Source organism: Phodopus roborovskii, unplaced genomic scaffold (genome assembly GCF_943737965.1).
Source record: "Phodopus roborovskii unplaced genomic scaffold, PHOROB, whole genome shotgun sequence".
NCBI lineage: Eukaryota > Metazoa > Chordata > Mammalia > Rodentia > Cricetidae > Phodopus > Phodopus roborovskii.
The window spans coordinates 3,822,420-3,848,036 of NW_026126578.1; the positions used below are offsets into that span (position 1 = coordinate 3,822,420).

At 36.2% G+C, this 25,617-nt stretch overlaps 1 protein-coding gene across 1 annotated transcript in view; it reads left to right on the forward strand.

Annotated features, from left to right (window-relative positions):
• The window catches only part of Grm7 (glutamate metabotropic receptor 7), an 803,889-nt gene that overhangs the window by 411,460 nt on the left and 366,812 nt on the right, over positions 1 to 25,617 (forward strand). The window contains 2 exon segments of the mRNA XM_051203689.1: positions 11,892 to 12,033; positions 20,336 to 20,490. Of these exon segments, the coding sequence (XP_051059646.1) occupies positions 11,892 to 12,033; positions 20,336 to 20,490 (297 nt within the window).

The window sequence follows — 25,617 nt, forward strand, 5'->3', positions numbered from 1 at the left end:
TTGTGTACACTCCCTCCCACAGCTTTGGGAACTCACTGGAAAACTGCAATGCTCATTGGTACAAACTTGGCCATGTAATAGTTTTTCAAAAGTAAGATTCTTGGTGTTAGTATTTAGGCATTTTACTGACCTGCCTTTGGAGTTCTGACAAGATTCACCCTCAGCTGCTGCCACTAAGAGCATGACCAATGCCTATTCAATATGTTCCTTTTTAAAGGGCCCTGCTCATCTCCCATCTCTCTTTTCCTTTCCCTGTCTCTGTGTCTCTCTGTCTCTCTCCTTCCCTCTCTCTCTCTTTCTCTGCTTTTTCCTCAATCCTGCTGTTTCTGTCCCTAGAGGCCAGTCTCACTCTCCCCTTTGCCCCCTTTACAACCCTCTTCTCTTAACTAAAAACCCCTGTGTTTGAACTCTGTTGCATGGTGCCTTTCTCTCTCAAGCAGCTTTTTAAAATTATGAGACTTGGGGCTAGAGAGTTGGCTAAGCTGCTACTAGCACTTAATGTTCTTTAAACTTAATTGTTCATGATTTTTAATATGCATGGTGTTTTCCCCATAAGCATGTCTGTACACTAGGTGCATGCAGTGTTCATGAAGGCCAGAACATGGTGTCACATCCTCTGGAACTGCTGTTACAGACAGTTGTAAACTATGATTGAGTGGTGGGAACTGAAACCAGGTACTCTGCAAAATCTGCATGTCATTTTAATGGCTGAACTGTCTCTGTCTCCCATGTGTGGCTCTTGTAGTAGACCCATATTAAGTTTCCAGAACCCAAATAAGATAGTTTGCAACAATCTGTAATTCCAGATCCAAAGGATCTAATGCCCCTTTTCTGACCTCCATGGTACCTATGTACACGCCATATATATGCAAACACTATGCCCACAATCATGTATATACAATAAAACAATACTAATTTTTAGAAGTTAGATTCTTAAGCTCCAGATGCTGAACATCTATTTCTTCAACTGTGGCTTGCATCTGTGCAGTAGTAACATCACAGTCAGCAGGCAAGGTGAGTCCCATGGGGGTGACTTAGCTGGATGAAAAAACCAAAATGGGGACAAACTGTTTCAGTAGCACACCAGTGTGGAATATGACAGTAAGTGCTGAGTCATCATCATAGAGAAATAGTCCAGCTGATAACTGAACATCAAGAACATGTTTGGGGTGGGCAATCCAGGACCTATCTTTGTTGGTAGGTCCCCAGGACAGATTTCCCCTCCTCATGTTGGCATATCTCTGACATAACACAGTTCCTCTGAATGTTTGAGTTGAAGTCATTTCCCCACAGCCAAAGTGAGTTTTTAAGCCTTTTCCTGTGGATCCGATGCAGATGAGGTGATGTTTCCTTCCAGCAGGCACAATCACATGGATGCTTTCCAAGAGCAGATGAAAACAGCATGCTCACCTCTCTTCCTTCTTGTTCCAATCTTCTTTCTTTGTTCAAGTTTTAGCTTTATGTACTTGCTCATCCCCATTACCATGATAATAGACCTTTTTTCTTTCTGTTCTATTAAGGTGTTTGATTCTGCTCACCTGTGGGCAGTTCTCAGTTAAAACAGTGAGCTTCTCCATGCAGTAGTCATGAAACCCTACTTATCAATTGCCCCCGTGTGTACTGGATGAGCAGCAATTGAGAGTGTGGACCGCCCCTCCACTAATCACATAGCCAAATGAAGTTTGCTCTCATTTGCTTAATCATTCAGCTGTAATTGAATCCTGATGGGAAGCCAGCTTTCCATCCAAATGCTTCCCCTTCTCCTGCAGAGAAGGTGGTAAAGTAGCCTTGTCTTTTCCCCAGCAGCCCCAGGACACTTTACAGACCATTTCATTCCCTGCCTCTGCTTAATGCCTGCCAGACATGGAGCAATTATAGTTTTGAGATAGTTCTGACCACTACCCAGAGACACCTTCCCTATTGTTCTTTCTCTGCACCATTGTACATTTTATAACAACGCATAATGATCCATCCGCTTTCTTCTCTCTACATCTGGGCATTTCCTTGGGGTGGAATATCAGTACACAATATCACTGACATTTTCCAAAGCTAGATATAACTCAGGTGGGGGTATACAAATGGGTATTTCTCAAGCATCTACTTCCAGGTTGCCTGCAGCAGGTTCACCCAATGTAGTTTTCAGAAGAGCAGCATCAGTATCACCTGAGAAATGAATGCTGACATTGGACTTTTTGGGTAACATAAATGTTCAATTTATCATAATGATTCCTACACAGACTCCAGTATTCCTCAGTATGACCCAAAGCTAACAGTCACTATTGCAGTGTTACACTAATGGCACTCTCTTTCCTGTGTTTTCTCTGTGCTTTCTATTTGGGATCCTTGCGTAAGGAAGTTTCATTCATTTTCGTGCATTCATTTACTCACTCCAGCACATGAAAATGTGGGTATTTGATTCATTGAATATTAGTTCAATGATATCATTATTTATTTAATTCTTCCTAGTGATTTCACTTTGCTCATGGGAAACTTATCCATGTTGACCCCATTTGTCCATTTTATGTTCACCTAGCATTTTTACTCATTCATTATTTTTTTTATGTATTTCTTGCTTCTTCACATTGAATGGTAATCCAAGCTAAATCTTTTGTGTTGCTGGGTGTAGTCAATAGAGTTATCCATTTTCAAAGGGAGATATTGTTTACTCTGTTGAAAGTTTTCTCCATAGAGACATGAGGGAGGGCCTACTCCCAACTCCAAATGTCTTGACAGATTTTATTGATTCTTCCTGGAAGGCATCACCCTCCAAGTGGAGTGTGGGGGGAAAAGGATGGGAGGGTAGCTTAAGGGGCATGGGAGGAAGGGAGGAAGGGAGGGAGGGAGGCAGGGAGGGAGGAAGGGTGGGAGAGAGGGAGGAAGAGGGAACTGGGATCGACAAGTAAAATAAGAAAAAAAAAATAAAAAAGGAAAAAGAAAAAAGAAAAAAAAAAGTTTTCTCCAAACCAAAAACCGGAGGCTAACTAAGTATATTGTTGTGTAACATATGATTGCATTTAACCCTCTATGGCACACTTGTATGTGTGTGTATATACACTAACAGGAATGCAGCTCACTCTTCCCTCCTGTCTCTATCTCTGTGCCTCTTTGTCTCTTTCTCTCTCTCCAAAATGAATTATTTTAAGTTTACAGACTATAATGTGACATGGCAGGGATCATGCCCCACCTTACCCCTTTGCATCCATGCACTTATTCTACACAGAAGAATTAAGAAGTGTATAAAATTAAAAAATAAATGAACATGTTATCTGAACATCAAATAGACACAGAAGTCAACATAGAGAGCTTTCCATGAGTAAAGTGAAATCATTGAGAATAACAAAATGAATAACCCTATCCTAGTTAGCAACTAGGAACCTGACTTCCATTATTTAGTTGATCTCACTTTGTTCAAGTCAAATATAGAAACCAGCAGAAACCAGCTTCAGATGGAAAAACTGCATCCCAAAGAAAAAGTTTAGAAATCATAATACCAATTTACATGCAATTCTTAGTCACAGCATTTCTAATTATACACTGCTATTCAAAGTTGACATAAGTCATCACCTTTCCACATGTCCTCAGATTCTTTGCACATTCATAATACAGTGAGGAACGATTTCACAGTTGGCAGGGAACTTTCTACATTGTGGGTATGAGGTTGTATGCATTAAATTATTTGTTACCATGACACACTTTCATTGGTAATGATCACAAACGAAATTATATGTGAATGTCCACATTCTGTTAAAATAAAGTTTCGGTTCACTTTTGTCAAAGCTTGAGGTGAAACCTGCTTCTTCTGATGGTAATTTGCTGATGGAGTTTCGGGCCTGCCTGGTCCCACAGCTGTTTAGCCACAAATAAACACAAATAAGCTCATATAAATTATGAACTATTTGGCCAATGGCACAGGATTCTTATTGGCTAGCTCTCTCTTAATTATTAACCATTTTCTATTAATCTGTGTATCTCCATGTGGTTTTGGCTTACTGGAAAATGCACGGCATCCTTCCCGGTAGCTACATGATATCTCTCTAGTGACTGCTTCCCTGCTTTTTCCTCCTCCCACAATTTTTCCAGTCTTGTAACTCTTGCCCATACTTCTTGTATGGGTACTGGACAATCAGCATTAATTCATCAACCAATAAGACAAACATATATTCACAGCATATAAAGGCACTTCTACCACCAGTAACTGTGCTAATGCGCCATTGCCTAGAGTATTGTACTAGTAATGAACAGACATTTCAGCATTCTGAATCATTTGTGGCCCTTGGTGTTGGTAGAAAGTTGTTGTTAATAAACAGCTCTGATGATTGTATGTTGGTACTGATACTGCTTTACCATTTCTGTCATGTCTGCTGTTACCTATCTTTTCAGCTTCTTATTCTAGATGATTCTAAGTGTGAATTTGGATCCTTTTGTCCCATTTCCTTTTTGTGTCTGTTAGTATATTGCTTACTGAACACATTATTCTAAATAGAAGACTAATATCAGATATGTGATTTCATCTTAGTCTCTGACTTTTGTTATGTTTTCTTATCATTCATAACAAATGTTCTGAGTTTCCACAAAATCCAATTTATCAGTTCTTTTTTCTTTGTAGATTCTGGATTATGCAGGTTATACAGTACTCACTTTTTTAAAAAGTAAGTTTTCTGGCACTGGTTATACACTCTGGTCCACCTTCCATGTAGAGTAAATTTTTATGAAGAGTGTTAAATGGCTGTTGACATTTGTTCTGTCAGTGTTTATTCCCATTGTGTTGAAGATTGACCTTTATTCTTTGATGGCCCTTTGCATCTTTGTGGCTGGTTTGCTGATATTGTTCTTTAGTCACATATTTATCATTTTTATATCTATTTTATCTTGATACTGTAACTTCATATTAAGTCTTAACCTTGGACCGCATGCATCTTTAATTTTGTTTCTTTTCTTATAATTGTTTTGACTATTATATTTATTTTACATTTCTGTATACATGCAATGAGGTTTTGATTGACATTTCATTATACATATAGATTAAAATATATAGAACTTATGCAAATTTTAAATTTTATCCAAATATTAAAATCCATTACATTCCTCTGTTATAGTTACTTTGATATAGGTCCTGAATGTATTTCATAGTGTCAGTGCTATGTTTTTGTGATGTTGTTAATGACAGTGTTTGTAATTTAATAATAATGTGGTTCTTGCTGCTGTGTATGTACATGATTGATTGTATATATGGAGTTTATATCTTTAGCTTGCCTCAGCTACTTAATAGTTTTGGTGAGGTTTAGTTGTTATTTCAGGGCATATACACAATTACATCATTACAAATAGAAAAGTACTTTTTTCTCCATCTCTATATTTCTTTACCATGTTTTAATGGTCAGGGCAAGGATTCTGATATGTTGTTGCTGAACAAAAACAATTTCTCCTGTTGTGGTCTCTTATTGTCCAGTACTATTCTTACTGAAGCTGTCTGTTCTTAGGTTAATGGAATAATCTTCTAATCATAGTTTATGGCTATTATTGTGTATACCTATTGAATTTATATATATATATATATATATATATATATATATATATATATATGTCTTGAGCATGCTGCTTAAATTTTCTTAATTTAACAATGTGGGATGATTCTCAGATAATAAAATAGCCTTTCATTCCTTGGATGAAACCCACTCAATAGAGATTTATAAATATTTTTTATATTTTTTTTGAACTTCAACTATATTCACTTTCTAGCTACCACATTATGATTTTTACATTTCTGTGAGTTTTACATTCTGTGAGAAAAATACTATTTTTCTTCCTTGAAAATTTTATACATGGATACAATGTATTTCTGTTATATCTATTCCTCAGTTCTTGCCTCCCTCCAAATTCATCTTCATTTCTTCACCTCCAACTCCTGATAGTTTAAGTTTTGTTATAGATAGGTTTCAAGAGTGACTTCCTTTAAAAAGTTTGGATACTTCTTAGTTTTTAAACTGTGACATTTTAAACTTTTGTTATATGTACATCTTCTTTTAGACTAGACTCCACAAAGAATTTTACTTATATTCAAGAAACCAATCTGAAAATCAGAATCTGAAGCCCCAATTAAAAAAAAAAACAAAAAAAAACAAAACAAACAAAAAAAAAAAACAGCAACAACAATAAAACTTTATTACTGTGACTCTTTCCCAATTCATTCTTCTTTTGGCAAGTTGAGGATCTCAACAAATCTGAAACATCAATCATTGTCTGTTACCTTCCCTCATGCCATTTAGGGATCTATCAAAGGAGATAAACTACTGTGATATTTAGAAACTTCCTTTTATGGATTTGTTCCCTGACACACAAAATTAAGGAAAATCAGAGTCTTCATCCAACACAGTTCATACCAGTTGATTAAGGTTGATCAACCAATTGAACAATTTACATCCAATTCTAGCTCTATAATTAAAGGTAATTTCATAATTCAGTTTTGATGGGAGATATCATTCTGTTAATATGTTTCTGGTATTGGCTAATGAATAAAGCACTGTTGGTCAATAGGAAAACAAGATAGGCAGGACGAGGAGACAAGGAGGGGAGGGAAAGAAGTAGGGAGGAGTTTCAAACTGTAGGACTTGAGAGAACAGAGGTCTAGATACTCTCTCCGGTAAGATAGACAATGTGTAAACACTTAGATTAATAGAAATGGGTTAATATTTAAGACAGAGCTAGCTGATAAAAAACTAGTAACTAGCCAACAGCATTATATCTATCTAATACAGCATCTCTGTGTGTTATTTGGGGCTGGCACAGCTGTGGGCCCAGGCCAGCAGGAAAATATGTTCATAACAAAAGGCGCCTCAATGTGGCTAATAAGAACTTCGAATTAAAACTTAACAACAGCTTAATAAAGGGTTTTAGAAATAAAAGAATGAAAACAAGCAAGGCTTCTGTTCTCAGTTGGACTCTGTTTTACTAAAGACAAGCAGAGATTTGAGCTGCTCCTTTAAGGGAGGTTTCCTGACTCAGCATAAGCAAAACGCCTCACAGCTTTAAAGAAGCACTACTAACAATTCAATGGTATGTATGAATAGCTGGTTTAAAAAAAAATAGAAAGAGAGTAGCTAGAGCATTGGTGGCACATGCCTTTAATTCTAGCACTTGAGAGGTAGAAGCAAGCGGATCTTGATGATTTCAAAATGAACCTGGTGTACAGAGTAAATTCCAGGGCAGCCACAGTTACACAGAGGAACTCTGTCTCAATAAATAAAAAATAGAAGTATAAGAAATAGAATAATAAAAAAGCCATGTAACGATGGAAACACACAGAGAGTTTGGATACTATATACTATGGTGTTGTCTTTAAATTCCTCAATTTCTAAGGAAGAAATAATTGCTACAATATAATTGATTATCAATGATGCTAGATTAATCCAATTTATATATTTTAAAAATGCTTTGACTCCAAAATTTAGTTTAAGGACAGGATACTGTGGAATAGGAATTTTATTTTTGTTTCCACAGAAAATGAAAAGCTGTGTATTTCTTCCAGACTAACATTGTTTGATCAAACAAGACCCCCTGAAGTAGTGTCCAGGTGATCCACCATTCACATCATCTTGGACAAGGCAGCCTTGTAGACCACTACAGCCAGGATTTCTGCATCTTCTTAGGATCTCTTGATAGCACCCCTACCAGCAGGAAGCAGTTTAGAAAGAACAACACCCAAATTCCCAAATATTGTCTATAAATGTTTGTTTTCATTTATATATGGTTGGTTATAAATGATTAATATTCACAACCAATCTCTTCTTAAGATAAAAAGGGGATTGTGGTATAGAAATGAATACTTTGTTTTGGAATGCATTTTCATTTATTGATACAAATTTAAGCTCAATTTTGTGATATGTATATTACATATAATAGTCAAAACTTAGAGCTAGATGGTCAGGTTTTCTAGATATATAGAGATGCATTTGAGATGAATAGGCCTTCTTCAAACCTTTCAAAGACCTACAGAATATGGCATTTAAAATTTTTTAGGGTTTTCTTGACAGTGAGGCACAACTGCTCCTGGCAAAACCACCCGCGTTAGAAAGGAAGATGAACTTCAAAGAAACTCGTTATGAAGTTTGCTTCAATATGACAAGAATAGCCATTTGGGCAAGATACTGCTCTTGTATGGACTGTTTGACTTTATGATGGATAAACTGGTCATGCAGGACCCACAGAAAAATGAATGCTGATACAAGATAGACAGTTTACAGGTCCTGCTTCATGGAAGAATCTCCCAGACAGTCTATAGCACACAGAGAAAAGTGACTGACAAACTGCCAATACAGGGGGACAGTTTAAAGTTTCCTGCTTTACTGAGGAGTCTGCCAGACATACTGTGGCCTATAAGCTTATGTTAGGACATTACAGAAGAACTTTGGGTGACTGACCAGGCAGTGAGTTGTCTCTGTCAAATCTAGAGTTTATAAATTATCCTTCTGTGATCTTTGAAGGAGTTGAAGACAGATAGTTATGGTTATAGTTTTCCTTAGTTAGGATTGAAGGTAAGTGACATATAGGACTTTAGACTCACAAAGATAGGATAGATAATAAAATATTTTCTTTAAATCTTGCTAAATGTTAGTATACTTAACATTGTTAACTATGGTTCTTATTTGATAATTATTTTGTTATATTGTTTTCTATGTTAAGGTTAAAGCCCTTTTTTATTTAGACAGAAAAGAGGAGATGATGGGAGATGTCATTCGGTAAATATGTTTTTCATATCGGTTAATGAATAAAGTACTTTTGGCCATTAGGAAAGCAAGATAGGTGGGACTAAGAGACAAGAAGGGGAGAGGAAGAAGTAGTGAGGAGATTCATCATGTAGGACAGAGAGAGAACAGAGGTCCAGGCCCTTTCTCCAGTAAGATAAGACCACATGGAAATACTTAGATTAATAGAAATGGGTTAATATTTAAGACAGAGATAGCTAATAAGAAATGCTAGTAACAGGCTAACAGCCTTATATCTAATACAGTTGTCTCTGTTATTTGGGGCTGACAAGGCAGTGGAACCAGGCTGGTGAGAAACCTACTCGTAACACAGTTTTATACTCCTGAATCTACTTGAATTGATGTAGCAGTTTACTGTTGGTTGTATAGACCATGTGGTGAATCAATTACTCTAATGGAGCCCTGTCCTTGCCCACCCTTAATAAAGTAAATCAAATTCAGATATTTATCACAGAGAGAAATCTGGCCTAGCCTATCATTTTATCTTGCTTCACTTACTGTATTTAATCTTGGCATTTGCCTTCAAACTTTAGCACAAACTTATTGAGGCTTCAGCAAGCAGTTGAACTGTGGAACATAACATGGAATCACATGAGTAATGATGGGGCAAGATTAGAAGACTGAAACAACAGCTGTGTACTAGTTGATACCTTGTAGTATCTTCTATTTTAATGATGGAAGCTGCCTTTAGACACTCATACTGGCCATATCTTTAGAGGCAGAATCAAGATGTCCTGTTGACTGATAAACTTGGCGTCTTTGCCTTCCTACTACATCTGCCTTACCTAGGAATATTATTATTTTCCTTCCTTCCTGTTTTGTTTGTTTGTTTGTTTTTCTTGTCACTCATGATGAACAAGTTCTTCATGCCATGAAGCCAGGCTTGTAGCTAACTTTTTATTCTCAAAATTAGGATAGCATGTGAGCCCATTGCTCCTTACTGCATGGCTCTATGATGCTTCGATGCTTGGTGAGAGGGGAACTGAAACAGTGTCAGTAGCTCAGACTGACAGCTAAGGCCATCTAGCAGTCAAAATCAGTCTGCAACCTAATTTACTCATGGGAGTCTCTTTTTGTGGTTTAAAATGTCTGCATATTTTTTACTGATTCTGGTAGTATTATATGATATTGACTTCAGGTAACAATTTAAGCCTCAATTTCCTTGCTCTTGATGCAGTTTATGTAGATGACTTCATATCTTCCTTCAGGATTTTTGGAACTCAATAATAAAAGTATTTGAGCTGATATGTTTCTTTGATGAAAGTATTGCTGTTTATAATTTATGTGAAATCATGCATATGATTTGGGATTATTCAAATGATCAGTTTTTTTCATCCAGCTTTTATAATTTGTATATTTCAAAAAATTTTCTATCTCCTTGATGTTTCAGAGTTTAAAAATATAAAAGTTCATTTAATCCATGAATAGGAGGTACAACATTATTTCTATTTTATCCCTTATATAGTTTTTGCAGTTTCTCTCCTTGGTCATCCTTGCTTAAGATTTATCAAATTTTATTGAGCATTCCAATAATGATATTTTACTGTTTCTCTTGGTTGTTTCTCCATTTCATATCTGTTGATTTTTGTTTTAATTTTCATCATATCTCCACTTTCTTGCTATTTATTCACATATCCTGTCTTTGAGAACAGAGTTTGTTTATGTCAATTCTTCCTTACTTTCTAGTATAAATATATTTTCCATCTAACTGCCATTTCAATTATTATCTGTTGATTTCCTTGGACATTTTCTATTTGACCCAGGGGTAAATGTGATGAGTCTTTTGTTAAACTTGTAAATATTTGGATCTTTTTATGATTTTTTTTAGTGATTTCTAATTTAAGATCCAAGATTATAATTTTTATGATTTCTGTGATTTTTCATTTCCATTTTCTTTAAGGTCAGGATATGGTTCCTCTTAATTAACCTTTCTGTTGCACTTGAAAGGAGTGTCTACTATTCTTGTACATATGGTTCTAGAAAATTCAGCAAGGTTGATTCACCTAATTACAACATTGCAGGCTATCTGTATATTGAGGAATATCATAGGTATTTTCTTGAGGACTGAAGTTGAAAAGCAGGTTTGCATAGCACTAATACCAACTGAGATTAAAGTCTAAATTTGGAAACAGGGTTATGCTTTTCTGTATTTGTGGCAGCCTATTTACCCTCATACATGCCCATGTTCTAAGTGTAAGAAAATCTATTTTTGATGTCTCCCTGGTGTGTAACAGGAGCAGCAAGGTGTTTTTCTCATTCCCACTTAAGTGTTCTATTCCTGAGATGGTCTTCACATTTTTTTTCTACAAATATACTCTTTACTTCTTTTACCTTCGCTCACCTGTTTGTACATTCTTCTTGTAAATTACAGGCGAAATGGCTAAGCAAGAGTTGGAGTAAGATGAAGTTCATCAATTGTTCAATAAACTACCCCTACCCCCATTTCTCCTCCAGGCATTCATTAAAATCAATCTGTAACATGAAGACTCTGAAAAGCATGGAGTCAAAAATCTCTTTAATCTTATTGTTCTCTAACAAAAAGCAGGGACACTAGTTACTGTAATATTACATGGTTTCTGGAAAGATAGCATGGAATAATTGAAACAAATTTTCAGTGTTTTGGCCAATCATACATGATCTAAAAAACTATGTTTGTAATAGCTGGTGATCTTGTTGATTCCTTTGCTTTTCATTTTATTTCTTTGGAGCTGATCTTTAAAAGCTGAGAGTCCCGTGTTGTTGGAGAAAAGAATTGTCTTGGAAATCAAAGTTCAGAAAACTTTCAGGCATAAACATTAAGACCAGTTGCTTTAGTGTCTATTACTTCAACATAACATATAGCATGCATTGTAAAGACCTTCATCTACCATCCTTTATCTGCGTTCTCAAAGTTAATATCCCTAGCTTTCCTGGAAAGTACTAATATTTCAAATGCATTACAGAGAGTAAGGCTCTGTTTTACTACATGGTTTGAAAGAATAGTTCAAAAATAAGCATGATGCCTTATGACTTCCTGAAACACAAGCAACTCTATCAGACTCAGTATCAATAGCCCTGACACTATCTCCCCTGTCCCTTTGCTACCTCCATTGGGACTTTATTGACACTCTGCTTTCTTTTCTTGAACAGGTGGGCTCTGCATTGCCCAGTCCGTGAGAATACCCCAAGAGCGCAAAGACAGGACCATTGACTTTGATAGAATTATCAAACAGCTCTTGGACACCCCCAACTCCAGGGCCGTCGTGATTTTTGCCAACGATGAGGATATAAAGTAAGGATGACTGGTGAACCTTGTTCCTATGCATGTCACAACTTTAGGAGGTAGAAGAATGAGGATGCTGGCAAGGAGAGGAGAAATAAAAGTCAGATCATAGCTGTAATTACAAGGTGGTAATTAACCCATGCTTGCCTTCCCTACACAGTTTGTCAGCCACAGAAGCAGTAGCACCTTGCTGTTCCATAGTTTTCATTTCTATTAAAAACAAAGCACAATGAATTATTGGTAGAAGGAAAAAGTACTAGACCTTTGAAACATTATATTATGAAAGACAGATCTAAGTAGTGCAGGCTTTTATCTTAAGAATGGTGTTTGTGTTAGTGTAAAAGACAAAAGGTTTATAATTCTGGCTTTATTGTTCAGAATTGAAACCCAGAACACAGTTGTTGACCAACCACATTCTGCACCCACCTTTTATTTACTTCCATCTGCATTGATTTCCTCCACTCCCTACTTGTCATTTTAACTCCCCACCACCACCCCACATACATAGCTCCTTGAATTTGTAGCTGTAGCATGCAGAGCTACCCATCTAATCTCTTCTAGAATTTAAGTGCCCCGTGCTTCATTTTCTGTAACCCAGTCCAGTATCTTTATTTTTGTCTTTTTAAAGATAAATAGTAATTTGTGCTTGTTTGAGAAGGCTAATTTTTTTCTAACATTGTCCAAACCTCAAAATAAAATGTCTTGCTCCCTGTATCCAAGCTAACACATTCCCCCTTGTGGGTAGCAGGGCTCCTGGCTTCTCAGTCTCTGATGCATTATTCTGAAAACAATCTGTACCATGCTCCCAATCCATTTTAAGTATCCTTTAGGTGTACTGTATGCTTCTGCTCTTGACCTAGCATGCCTTAGCATTTCATAACAAAGAACCTCATTTATCAGTGGTTGTGGATCTGTGTAGTTTTTTAATCTGTACACATAATTTTATTTTACCCATGTACTACATTTTACTTAGCTTCTCCCTTGTGGATTGACAATTTCATCTTTCACTACAGTTATTAAAAAAAATACAATAGCAAAGATCCTGTACAGAATATGTGTGATGAATTATAACTATGGGAATAAATATTAATGCTATGTGGTATACTATGCAATATGTGACCACATCAGACTAATATATCCAGAATAAACATAATATTTTACATGTCCTTCCAGGAGGGATCATCAAAATCTGTCAGATAAATATATAAAATAAGAAAAATTAATAAATACATATAAAAAATTTATATGTCCTCTTTTGACCTTCAATCACAGATTAATTATTTTGTATGTTCTAAGTGTGTTTAAATTGTAAGGTTTTATAAAGTAGATTCTAGGAAGATCTGTCCTTTCCTTAAAAGGGCCATCAATACAATCATCTAGAAATGTGATAGTTTACACTTGCCTGGTGTGGCAGAATTGTGTTTTAAATCATTACCTAATATTTTAAAATTCTGTGTCATTGAATTTTAAGGTAAATTATTTTCATTCTGTAAAATTTAAAATTGAAGGGTTCAGATCATGATAATTTCTTCCTTAGAATTTTTCAAGGTCACTCTCAGAAGACTTCATTCCTTCTCCCTGGTCCAAGTGTCCTCCCTAACCCTGAATCTCTCCAGCATTCCAATATGAAGGCCTTGACAAGAAATGAAGGCCCAGGATCATTATATGTAAAATGGAATTAGAGAATATATTTACTACATACATCACCACTCTCTCCTTGAAAATGTGTCTTCCCCTAGCTCCCATTTTCTTTGCAAGTCAGTTCTCCAATCAGTGAAATGAAGGTCTTCTAAAGCTGTCCTGTGAGAGGGCTTCTAGTCTAATTTCTCTCAAACACTCAATGCTGTACACACAGGTGGACAGGAGGCTGTTTCTGTCCCCTTCTTCCTACATGTTTTCAGAGTTTCTGGTGCATTTCAAAGAAGATTTCTCTGACCAGAGTATTTCTGGAAAATTCTTCTTATAATACTTTGATTTTTTTTAACTTATGCTAGTGGCATCATCTGTTATTGCTGTTGCTATAATTGTTGAATGGTTCACATAAGTGTGTTGCCCTATGTCTCTAGCCTTGAACCAGATGAGTTTTAAATGGTGTTTTAATCCTTACTAACAGTCCTGATACTAAGAAAATATGCGGTGCTCAACCAATGCTATTGAGTGAATGAATGAAATTCTGAGTCTAACACTCAATACTTAATGATATGTAAAAGTTTTCCCCACACACCTGGACTTTATAATTGGAATTTTTGTTAATTTGCTTGTTCTCCCTCGTGCCTCTCTCTCCCTTCCTCTCCAACTCCAAGGTTTTGTTTATAACCCAAGTTGGCCTCTAACTCATGATCCTCCTGCCTCTTCCTCTAATTGCTAGGATTGTAGGTATGGGGCTAAAATAAGGTTAAGTCTTGCTTCAGGATTTATCATTTTAGATCTTACCACATATATAGTTGTCAACCTAAATATTTTGATCTAAATCTACTAGAATATTCTGGGTGCTGGTGCTTCTTCATATCTTTTGCTTAAGACATTCTTTTACTAAAATCTGCTTTGTCTATTTCAAGTTTTCTTTCATGTATGCCCTTCTCTGGGAAAATGTTTTGTTTGATGATTAAATACACTATTTCTCTCCTAGAACAATGCTTTTTGCATCACTCTTGGGCTGTCTTATTCTTCTTTGTGTTTTAGTTACTTGTGAGGTTTTGTTTTCATCATATTGGTCTTTAACCTCCAGTTTCCCCCTGATGTTGGTATATCTTTGTCAATCATTTCATAAGTCTTTTCTTGCCTAATTTATGCATTTATTAATATGTGAATCATTAGTAGTGTATGTCGATGTTGAGTTTTTAAAATGATAGTTTTGTGATTAAAATGATAAAACTTTTGTCCTATAGTGTGTGGCTTATAATTTGGGTAGAAAATATACATAATACCCTCAGAAAGTATGCATATTTTTTATAATAGAGTTACTTTATATATTGAATATTATTCTGTGTTGCAATATATATGTTAGCATCTTGATTTCTGAGCCCAGTAATAAAAAGTCTACTGCACACTAGAATGTGATCTTAAAGGCAGAACCATCTAAAGATTGAAGAATTTCCACAATGTTGATTCTCTTTCAAAACTGTACTTTGGAGATTAAAAAATTTGACATTTCCTGCATCATTAACTTCAAATAGTTTTGAGAACAAAAATAAGATGGCACTAATATCTCAATTTTGAAGGGATGCTAAATGCCAAATTGATCCTGACTATTGATATTTTGGATAAAGGAAAAACAACATCTGCCTTCAAAATATAATTCTGCAAAGAAAAGTAACATGTACCTATTGTAAATCTCTTAGGAAGTAAGAAACAGATTTTTTTTTAAATAAAATAATACTGCAAATTTTATGCCTCCAACTCAATGGAATAATTAAAAGTTGAAGTAAATGACTACAAGTGATAAGTTAAATCATCGTTTATAAATCCTGTAGCTTCGTATTCAAAGACAGAGTCTAGTTAAACACAGTTTAATATTTGCAAGAAACTTGTATATGTATTCTAGATTTTTCCTGTAGTATGGAAATTACACAGAGTCTAGATGTACCCTTTGTGACTCACAGTAGAATTTAGTCACTGTCCAAAATTCAAATTAGTACTCACTTATTTATATGTATCTGGTCTTACCCTGTTTTCTTGATTTCTTTTTAACTTTCCCACCTCTGTCATCACATCTCCAAATGTTTTAGTAATGAATTATCAACTTCTCCTTGCTATAATCTAATATAACTGTGCATTCAAACCATATGTGTATGTTCACATACACACACACACAAATACATAATACACATATGTCTATATTGGCCAGTTTTCATCATATAGTAATTGAAAAAATTCATAGTTTTAAAAATTGTTGCTTTTGTGTTTTTAACTAAAGACTTTGATACACACTGAGTATATTTTATTGACAACCATATCACTCTCTTTTAGGAAATATATATATATATATATATATATATATATGTAATTATTTTTAATACTATTTATTGTGTGTGCACACACGTGTACATAAAATCACAAGGACAAAGAACAACTTCTGTGGGAGTCAGATGTCTCGTCTATTTTGTAAATATCAAGAATTGAACTCAGGTCCTTAGGTTTAGTGCCAAGTACCTTTGAGCCACCTCACCAGTCCTGTGTATTTAATTACAAACCATGTCAAAACACACTAATGACCTCTGTAATCTCCAGCTCTGTTCTTTTGGGAAGTTATTTCAACTCTTCCTTTTTTATAGTTTTTAAATTTAAATTTGAAACAAGCTTGTTTTACATGTCATTCCTAGTTCATGTAGTCTCCCTTCCACCTCTGTTCCCTCCACCAACCCCCATCCCACCCCCTTTCTGCTCCCCAAGGAGAGTGAGGCCTTCCATGGGGAGTCTTCAAAGTCTGTCATATCATTTGGAGCAGGGCCTAGGCCCTTCCCCATGTGTCTAGGCTAAGCGAGTATCTCTCTATGTGGAATGGGCTCCCAAAGTCCATGTGTACTAGGTATAAATACCAATCCACTACCAGAGGCCCCATAGACTGCCCAGCCCTCCCAACTAACACCACACACCATTCAGGGAGTCTAGGTTGGTCCTACGCTGGTTTTCCAGATATCAGACTGGAGTCCATGAACTCCCCATTGTTCATACTCTTCTGGTTATATCTACATAATGGTCAGACTGGCAAAGTTAGAATTATTGGTTTCCTGTACTGTCTACTCATTTACATCTGAAATGATTTAAGTTATATAAATCACTTCAAAGGTTTCAACATCCTCAGGCCATATTTCTAGTATATTAAAATTAGTGTTTATACTATTAATATTCAAATGACAAACTTTGTAGAATCAAGCAATTATTCTTTTGTCTCAGTGATGTACTTTTTGTTTTAGCTAAAGTTAATGTGATAAGTTTCATTTAGTTGTTTTGATTATTTAGTTATTTTTAATATTTTGCTATTACAGTTGATATTACAGATGCATCCATTTTTCCCTAGGTTCATAAATCAAGGTTCTCAGTCTTAGATGCTTTTGGACACACCCTTCTGAGAACTCCATCATTCATTATATGTTGGTAACATTTTGCCTCCATGTTTTCTTTCTTCTTCCCTGGCTCCTCCTTCTTCACAAAAGAGTTTTATTCTGCTTTACCCCCTTCTTATGGTTAGAGTGCATTCCTGAATAACTTATTTTAAAAGAATAAACCAGGAAAACATATATCAGGGGTGGAAAGATTATAGCTCATTGTTTAAGGGCACTTACTGCTCTTGCAGAGTATCAGGTGTGCACATCCCACAGCACAAAATTTCCTGTTGCTGCAGCTCCAGGAGATCTGACACACTATTCTGGCCTCTGGGGGCATCTGCATGCATGCAGTGTACTTAATTTCATAAAGGTATGCACATTAGTCAAAATGAATATATCATTTTTATTTAAAAATCTTCTCTGTGTATTTGATGCCTAAAACTGTCCTTATTTCTTATTCTGATTTCCATAATTAATAGTTGGCATGTTGACATTATGTCTCATATTTATTAAAACGATTATTGCCCCTGAAATGATTCAGTAAGCAGTGTTGATTACTTATGAGTTGGGGAATTCTTAGTTTGTATAACATGTGACAGTGTCACTTTACAATGGAAAAGAAATCACAAGTGCCATTGGGAATATGTGAAAATTCTCTTTGCATTGGGTTTCATTATACGTTAAATATTATAATTCTGAATTAAAATATTTTCTTAGACATTTTATTATTGTGTTATTATTCTTATCCTTGTTTCCCTTTTAAGAAATTAATTGGATCTTTTCTTTTTTCTTCTGAGTCCCTCTCAGCTTTATATGATACTTTTATTATTTCCAATAGTACATTTGTAATGTTTTTACAAAAATTTAGCTTTTTTAATTCACAAATTCACCTTCTCAATTTATCAGTTAATTGGTAAATAGTTTATAAACTATGAAATGATCTTTGGAAATGTCTTAACAATAGTTAAATGCTACTGTTTAAAATAATTTTATTTTTCCACACATTTGTTCAGGAAATATTGACTGCATTACTCTTCTACTTATTCTAGCATTCTTATTTTTTAATATTTAGTTTAGGCTTTTTTTAGCTTTCTTTTCTCAAAAGTAAATGCAAGTTTTCATTTCAATATACAAGTTCTTAGTTTTTTGCATATCTTGCTGTTGGTTTTGTTATATACCTTAGCTAAATGAACATGTTATTTTGTAATTTCTCCTGTCTCATCTTTTCTTCACTCTACATTGGTGTCCCTTTCCTTGTTAATTTTTTCTGTTTTTCACTGGGGTCTTGTGCATCTGTGGAGAATTGGAATAGGTACTTAGAAACTGTAGGCATGGGCTTATCAATTGATGGGAGTCTGAGCAGGTATAGAAGTGGCTGTTGTATTAACCAATCCCTTTATGTAAAATTTGTAGATCTTTTGATAAAAATCCAGGATACATTTTCATTCTAATATGCCTTTTGTGTTTTCAGTAGATGTTTAGTCCCTTTAAGTACCCTTGCCTTTCATTACTTAATACACAGGTACATACCATTTCATTCCTACTTTTTTCCTTGCTTTACATAACAATTTCTCCTTTGCCTTTTGTTGCTTGTATGTTCACACTATTCTGGAACAGTTTCTTATGATTTTATTAGAAAATTACCAGTCCATTTTTTTTTGATCTAGGAGAGAGAAAATGTGATCTGAGGTTTTACTATCTCACATGATTTCTATAAACACATCTTTATTGATTTACTTCTGAACCTATGTGGTACCTGAACTTTGAAAGTCTCGAATGATGAGAATTTGTGTGGGGGGGGAGGCTTGTTTTTTTGTTGGTATAGTTGTATCTGTATTTGTATATAAGTATGTAGGTGTGTATATGTGTGTGGATATATGTGTGTATGTGTACATCTCTCATTTTTCAATTCTTTTGCAAATATGATAACTTTCTCATTAATACCATTTTTCTTTTGCATACTTTTTCTGTTGTTTCTTTTGATGTTTGCAAACTATATTCATCTATAGACAGTAAATGAACATTTATGTTGAAAGTAGAATTCTGTTTATTTTAATAAATGATTGGAGAACTATGATCTACATAGACATGGTACTTTCTAGAAGTGAGATTTACTACTATTTCACCTCTCCACTTGAAGCCCAATGACACAAAATGAAGTAAAATAAGAATTTATTTGACCATTTTGAGAAAGGCATTTAGAACCTTTTTCTAAGCTGTTCTTTTACAGTTTCTAATACTTGTCTATATGCATCTCCAGTTTGTTGCATGTTTCACTCTCCTTTAGCCTTTGACTTCAAACACCTTTCACTTGTTTTACTCAAAAAGCTTTGACATTATTATTGGAGAACATGTGCGACTAGGAAAACTGAGTCGGGGATGAATAGATGAGAAGAAGAAAAGAGATACCATAATAGAATGAGCCATTATAGATTTAAGAAGAAATTTGGCACTAGGGATATGTCCAGAGACCTACAAGGATGACCCCAACTAACAATCTGAGCAACAGTGGAGAGGCTACCTGAAATGCCTTTTCCTGATAATGAGATTGATAACTAACTTATATGCCATCCTAGAGCCCTCATCTAGTAGCTGATAGAAACAGAAGCAGACACCCACAGCTAAACACTGAGCTGAACTCCTGGAGTCCAGTTGCAGAGAGGGAGAACTGATAAGAAAAGGGGTCAAGACTAGGCTACAAAAAACCACAGAGACAGCTGACCTGAACAAAGGGGATCTCATGGACCCCCAGACTGATAGCTGGGAAACCAGCATTGTACCTACTTAGACCCTCTGAACATGGGTCTCAGTTAGAAGACCTGGATAGTCTAAGGTACCTCTGACAGTGGAACCAGGATGTGACCCTGGTGCACAAAAGAACTTTGGATGCACTTTCTTCATGGAGGGATACTCCCTTAGCCTAGAGGCAGGAGGGAGGGCCTAGACCCTACTCCAAATGACTTGACAGATTTTGATGATCCCTCCTGGAAGGCATCACCCTCTCTGTGGAGGTGGGGGGATGCAACAGGAGGGAGGGAACTGGGATTGATACGTGAAATAAGAAAAAATAATAAATACAAAAAACCCAACAAAAATAAAAAGAATTCCTTTACATATGCAGTATACAAATCCTTATAGCCTTTGCTATTGGTTGCTTATGTTTTGATACTGCAGAGCTCCTTTTGGCTCTATTTGAGTTTGAAGATGCTCATATTCAGCTTTTACACCTACATGGTTTTTTTTGTGTGTGTTCCTTTCCATAGGCAGATCCTAGCAGCAGCCAAAAGAGCTGACCAAGTGGGCCATTTTCTCTGGGTGGGGTCAGACAGCTGGGGATCCAAAATCAACCCACTGCATCAACATGAAGATATTGCAGAAGGAGCCATCACCATCCAGCCTAAGAGAGCAACAGTGGAAGGTATGTGCTTTGTCAGCAGTGGAATGTGTGAAGAGGGGGCGACATGCTGTTGGATAACCCAAACTCAGGTCTTTTGGGAGTATCATCTTTGTACAGGATTTATAGACTGTATTTTCCAGAGTGGAGCAATGGGTTGCAAATGAAGCTGTACACCTGCTCTGTTCCCTTTGTTGACAGCCCTCTTTTGCAGAGATTATATTATTTCATGATAATGTTGCAATTAGCATAGATTCTTTTCTCACTCTGAAGAGCTTTCTGAGAAGAAATCATCACCACCGCTAAGAAGTGAAACAATAATACATCCAAGTATGTGTGCAGTTACACTGCATTTTTAGAAAGAATATTTTCCCTTTGTAATTTACCCTTTGCTTCTTAGCATGACAACCATAAGGATAGCATTCCTGTTACCTCTTGTGATCCCTTCAGAGGCTGTGGGTATAAGGAAGTGACCCTTTGCAGACGCAAATGTTGCCTCCCTTTCTTGTTATTCCCTTGCTTTCCTACATTTCTGCCACCTCCCATTTTAATTTTTCCTTCTGTGCTATTAAGACCTTTAGGGGAGCATTAATAGGAAATGATATTATTTGGTGTTCCCATAATGTAACTGAATATATTGGATACAATTAATTTTTTTCTTAATGTGCAAAGAAAGGTTCAGTCTAAATGGAAACACTGAACAAAGAAAGAATGTACTCCTCTGCTGATAGCCTGTTTTCTGTTTCCTTTCTGATAAGTCATGTCTCCAAAGACTTCTTCAAGTATGATTTTAATATCACACTGAACCCCATCTTCTTACTCAGAGGAACCAAATATTTTCCCTTCTTCCTATTTTCTCTCTGTTCCAATATTAATTATTCTCTCCATAAGGCTACAGCATCTGTGTAGATTTTCTGCAACAAATCAGGTTGTGCCTCTATCTGTCACTGGTCTTTTTCTATGTTATCTTGTGTAGATAACAATCCCATGGGTCACCTCTGTTAATTTATTTTCCTAATACATGCCCAGAGCTGATCAACTATCTTACAAAATATGCCACTGAATTTACAGATGTGCTACAATAATAATAGATAGATTTTTTTTAAATATCTCTTCCCCATTTTACTGAAAACAAATGTGTACTGGGCTAAAAATCAAATACACAGAAAATGGGGGAAATCTCATGTTCGGTCTCTCAAAGTGTCCAGATTTGGGTGAAGTAGTGAGAAAGAAGCTAATGAGAGCAGACTATGGAAACTGCTTTGTTCTCTGGGGCAGCAAGTAAAGCAGTTCGAGTGAACATTATTCTGTATCTTTTGATGCAGTGCTTGAGAGGACTTCTTATATAAGGTAATGCAGTAAGTGATGCCTGAGAATTAACTGGGTTGACAGTGAGAAGTAAGAAATGTGGACTGAAGAAGAAAGGGCACATTCAGTGAGGCAGTTACCTAATGACTCCTGAAGGATTCTACACTCCCACCTTACTGAACTCATCATATTCTGTTCAACATTTTCCTGTTTACAAGACACTAGGAAGACTCTCTGCTCCCCTGGAGTTTAGTCATGATCATACTATTTGAATGACTAGCTTCTATTTACCAACAGATATTTCCTGAATATTAATTTGGCACAGAATCTATATGTGCTTATTGCTCCTCTTTCACCATAAGAAATGTTACCAGAGATAACATATAGAGAGAGTGGGTTTATTACAGTTCATGGGTATAGAGGTTTCAGTCAGGGTTTGATTCTTCTCTTTGTTTGGGGTCTTGGATGAGAACACTATGGTGGAATTATGGTGGAAGCTTGCTTGTAGGCAAATGAAAGATGGGGATGCCTGGTGTCCTAAATTTCTCTTAATGGGCACACTCAAAGTAACCTTTAAGTGTCCTAATAGGGGTTTCTTATTATAATTTGTTGTTGTTTGTTGTGGTGGTTTGTTTGTTTTTGTGTTTTTGTTTTTGTTTTTTTGTCACTTTTCAAGAGCACCACCCCTGAGGACTTAAGTTTACTATTTAGACCTTTGGGGATTTGTTCGTTTGAATAAAAATTCTCTCCCCAGGGCTCATTTGAATACTTGTCCACCAATCAGTGGTATGTTTAAGTGGTATGACCTTGTGGGAAGCAGCATTAGGGTAAGATTTGATTTGAGATTTCAAATAGCTCAGGCCTTTCCCAGTTAGTTCCCTGCATCTTACTTGTAGATCTAAGCTACTGCTCCAGCACCATGACTGCCTGCCTGCCTGCTGTCATGCTTCTCACCATGGTGGTCATAGACCCACCCTCTGAAATTGTAAGCCTAAAAGAAACTCTTTCTTTTTCTTTTTTCTTTTTTTTTTCCTGTAAGTCTCCTTGGTCATGGTGTCTTAGTATGATGATAGAAAGGTGGCTAAGATAGGGGGACACTGAAGACACAAACTATAGCACTGTCATTTTTTGTTGTCACACCTGATAAAGTCTGAGCTGTATTGCTGTGATGGTTGATCTTGATCTTCAACTTGCATGGATTTGGAATCATGGTTGAAACATACCCTGTGTATGTCTGTGGGGGATTATTCATAGGTTTGTTTAAAAGTTTGGAAGGTCCATGCTGAATATGGGTAGTTCCATCTGCCATATAGGTTGGGGTCCCAATGTTTATAGGAAGGTGAAAGCAAGCTGAGCAACTGCATTTGTCTTCCATTGCTTCCTAACTGTAGATGTGTAACCATGTTTCTACTACCATGCCTTCCCCACTACGATGAAATTCAGTCCTTCATATGGTGAGAATAACTTGCATTCACACTATCTCCAGTACCTCACATGGTTTATGTGTCTCTGACTAATAGTATCTGATTGGTATCTTTGGACCTCTTGCCTATAGTGCTTTCCTGGGAATTGTGGGAGTTTAACAAAATTTTAAATTATATTTGCCTTTGTGGATTATGAAACATGGGCCATATAGGGGTCTGACATAAGATATGGCTGAAAAGAAAACTGGAGATATACCATAAGATGTCCTATCTAGGAAGGAGATTGTGCTAGATGTTCAAAGTGATAGTGGCATCAGAGGATGGAGTCAGCTGTGAGAAGAGTGGGATACAATGCTCATCCAGGTAACTTTGTGGAAGAGCGAATGGGGTAAGGGTCTGGGGTAATGAGAAGTAAGAGATTCTAGAGCCTCAATTGAGTCCTCTCTTCCTAAGCCCTAGATGTCACATAGACATGATATCTATATTTCATGGCTACTACCCTTATAGGCATCCTATTTTAGCAAATTAGTAATTATTTCTGGCGTTTTATAAATATTTGGAAAAAGAATGTTATTTTCTGTATATATAGGGATATGAAAATTTATTATATCAGATAAAAAAAAAGCTTTATGAGCTTCTTAAAAGCAAAAAGAAAACATCAAATAAAACCTTATAGGGGCTGGGGAAATTGCTCAATGGATAAAACACTTTCCACTCAAGTGTGACAACCAGAGCTTTGGTCCCTAGAACCCCTATAACAGACAAATACTCATGACTATCTGGAGTAATTCCAGAACTTGGGAAGCAGTAGGGCAAGGCACTGGAGACTCAGTGAGAGACCCCCAACTCAGTACTAAAAATGGACAGCAAGCCAGAAACCTGCCTCACATCAACTTCAGAACTCCAAACATATCCAAACACGCATGTATACTCTACACAGCAGCCCATAAACATGTACATGGACTGTACATACGCATGAAGAAAAAAAGAAAAAGATGTCTCAGGACAATAAAACAGAAAAGAAAGGTTGCTAAAGATGACATTCCAACACGATAAAACAGTGGTAGTTTCTAAAAATCTCTATGCCTCCTGCCAAAGATATGTGAAGATTTTCACAGTGCCATGAGGAAAATGCCACAGTGTCTATCTAGGGATGCTATCATTGTGCATTATCACAGAAACACTGTTTCACTTTCACAGCAGATGGAACAATAAAATTGAGGGCATGCATTCAAAATACCATTGCTAAGAAAGTGTAGAGAGAATGAGTTCAGCTACCAAAGTTATGAAGGATCTAAACTCAAAAGACGAGTTGAACACATTTTAGAAGAACAAATAAGGATTCTATTCTCCAGCATCTTTTGTCCCTCCCACCAGGCCCATCCTTGGTAAATTCTTCACATAAGATCATATTGGGAGAGAATATTTTCAAATATTCACAGCATACTACAGTGTCCTTGACCAAAATGCATGTTAAATTTTAAAGGCACGAATTACTTTTCACATTGATATTTTCAGTGTTTCGCCAACATCTGGGCCTTTGGCTGACATTGGTTCCACACACGTGCATGTGTGTGCTTGCGTGCATAAGTGCGTGAGTGCATGCCTGTGTGTGTGTGTGTGTGTGTGTGTGTGTGTGTGTGATTTATCTTTGTGTGAATTCTTTCTTTGACCACTTCTCTAGCTTTTATCTTGAGAGTCTTTTCCTTTTTCCCCCTTTTTTAAAATTAGAAGCAATCTAATTTTATATATGAATCTCAGTTCCCTCTACCTCCCTTTCTCCCATGCCTACCACTGACCCCCATCCCATCCCTCTTTTGCTACATAGAAAAGGAGAGGCCTTCTATGGGGGAATCATCAAAGTCTGTCACACCATTGTGTCTAGGCTTCTAAAGCTGAACTTCTTGGTTTCAGCTGAGCTGATTAGCCAGAGAACTCTAGGGATAAATTTACCTCCTCCAGGAAGTGCTGGGATTTAGAGTCTCTTGCCTCCATCACTTCTGCCTTTCACTTGGGTATTGGAAATCTAATCTCAGGTCCTTGTGCTTGTACAGCAAATGCTTTACCTACTTCATGGAACCATCTCTCAAGCTATTCATAATGTATGCATTAACATAAAAACCTATTTTAGTTCAACATGCCTGACTTTGTGACATCAGCTTTTGATATCCTATTGTCCTTCTATATTATTTATTCTTCATTTACAGAGAAGGATGCCTTGATTTTTTTTTTATAGCTGAGTATGTCATTTTTCTTCATTTCAATTTAATGGAGACAGAATCTGAGCCACAGTAAGATGAGCCATGACTGGGCTGTCTGCCTAGCATTCCTGACAAATCTAGAGAATTTTACCAATATTTGGCAGTACTCCTCTAATTCTTGAACCAAGCTATTTCTATAATTTTCAGTTTCTCTATGT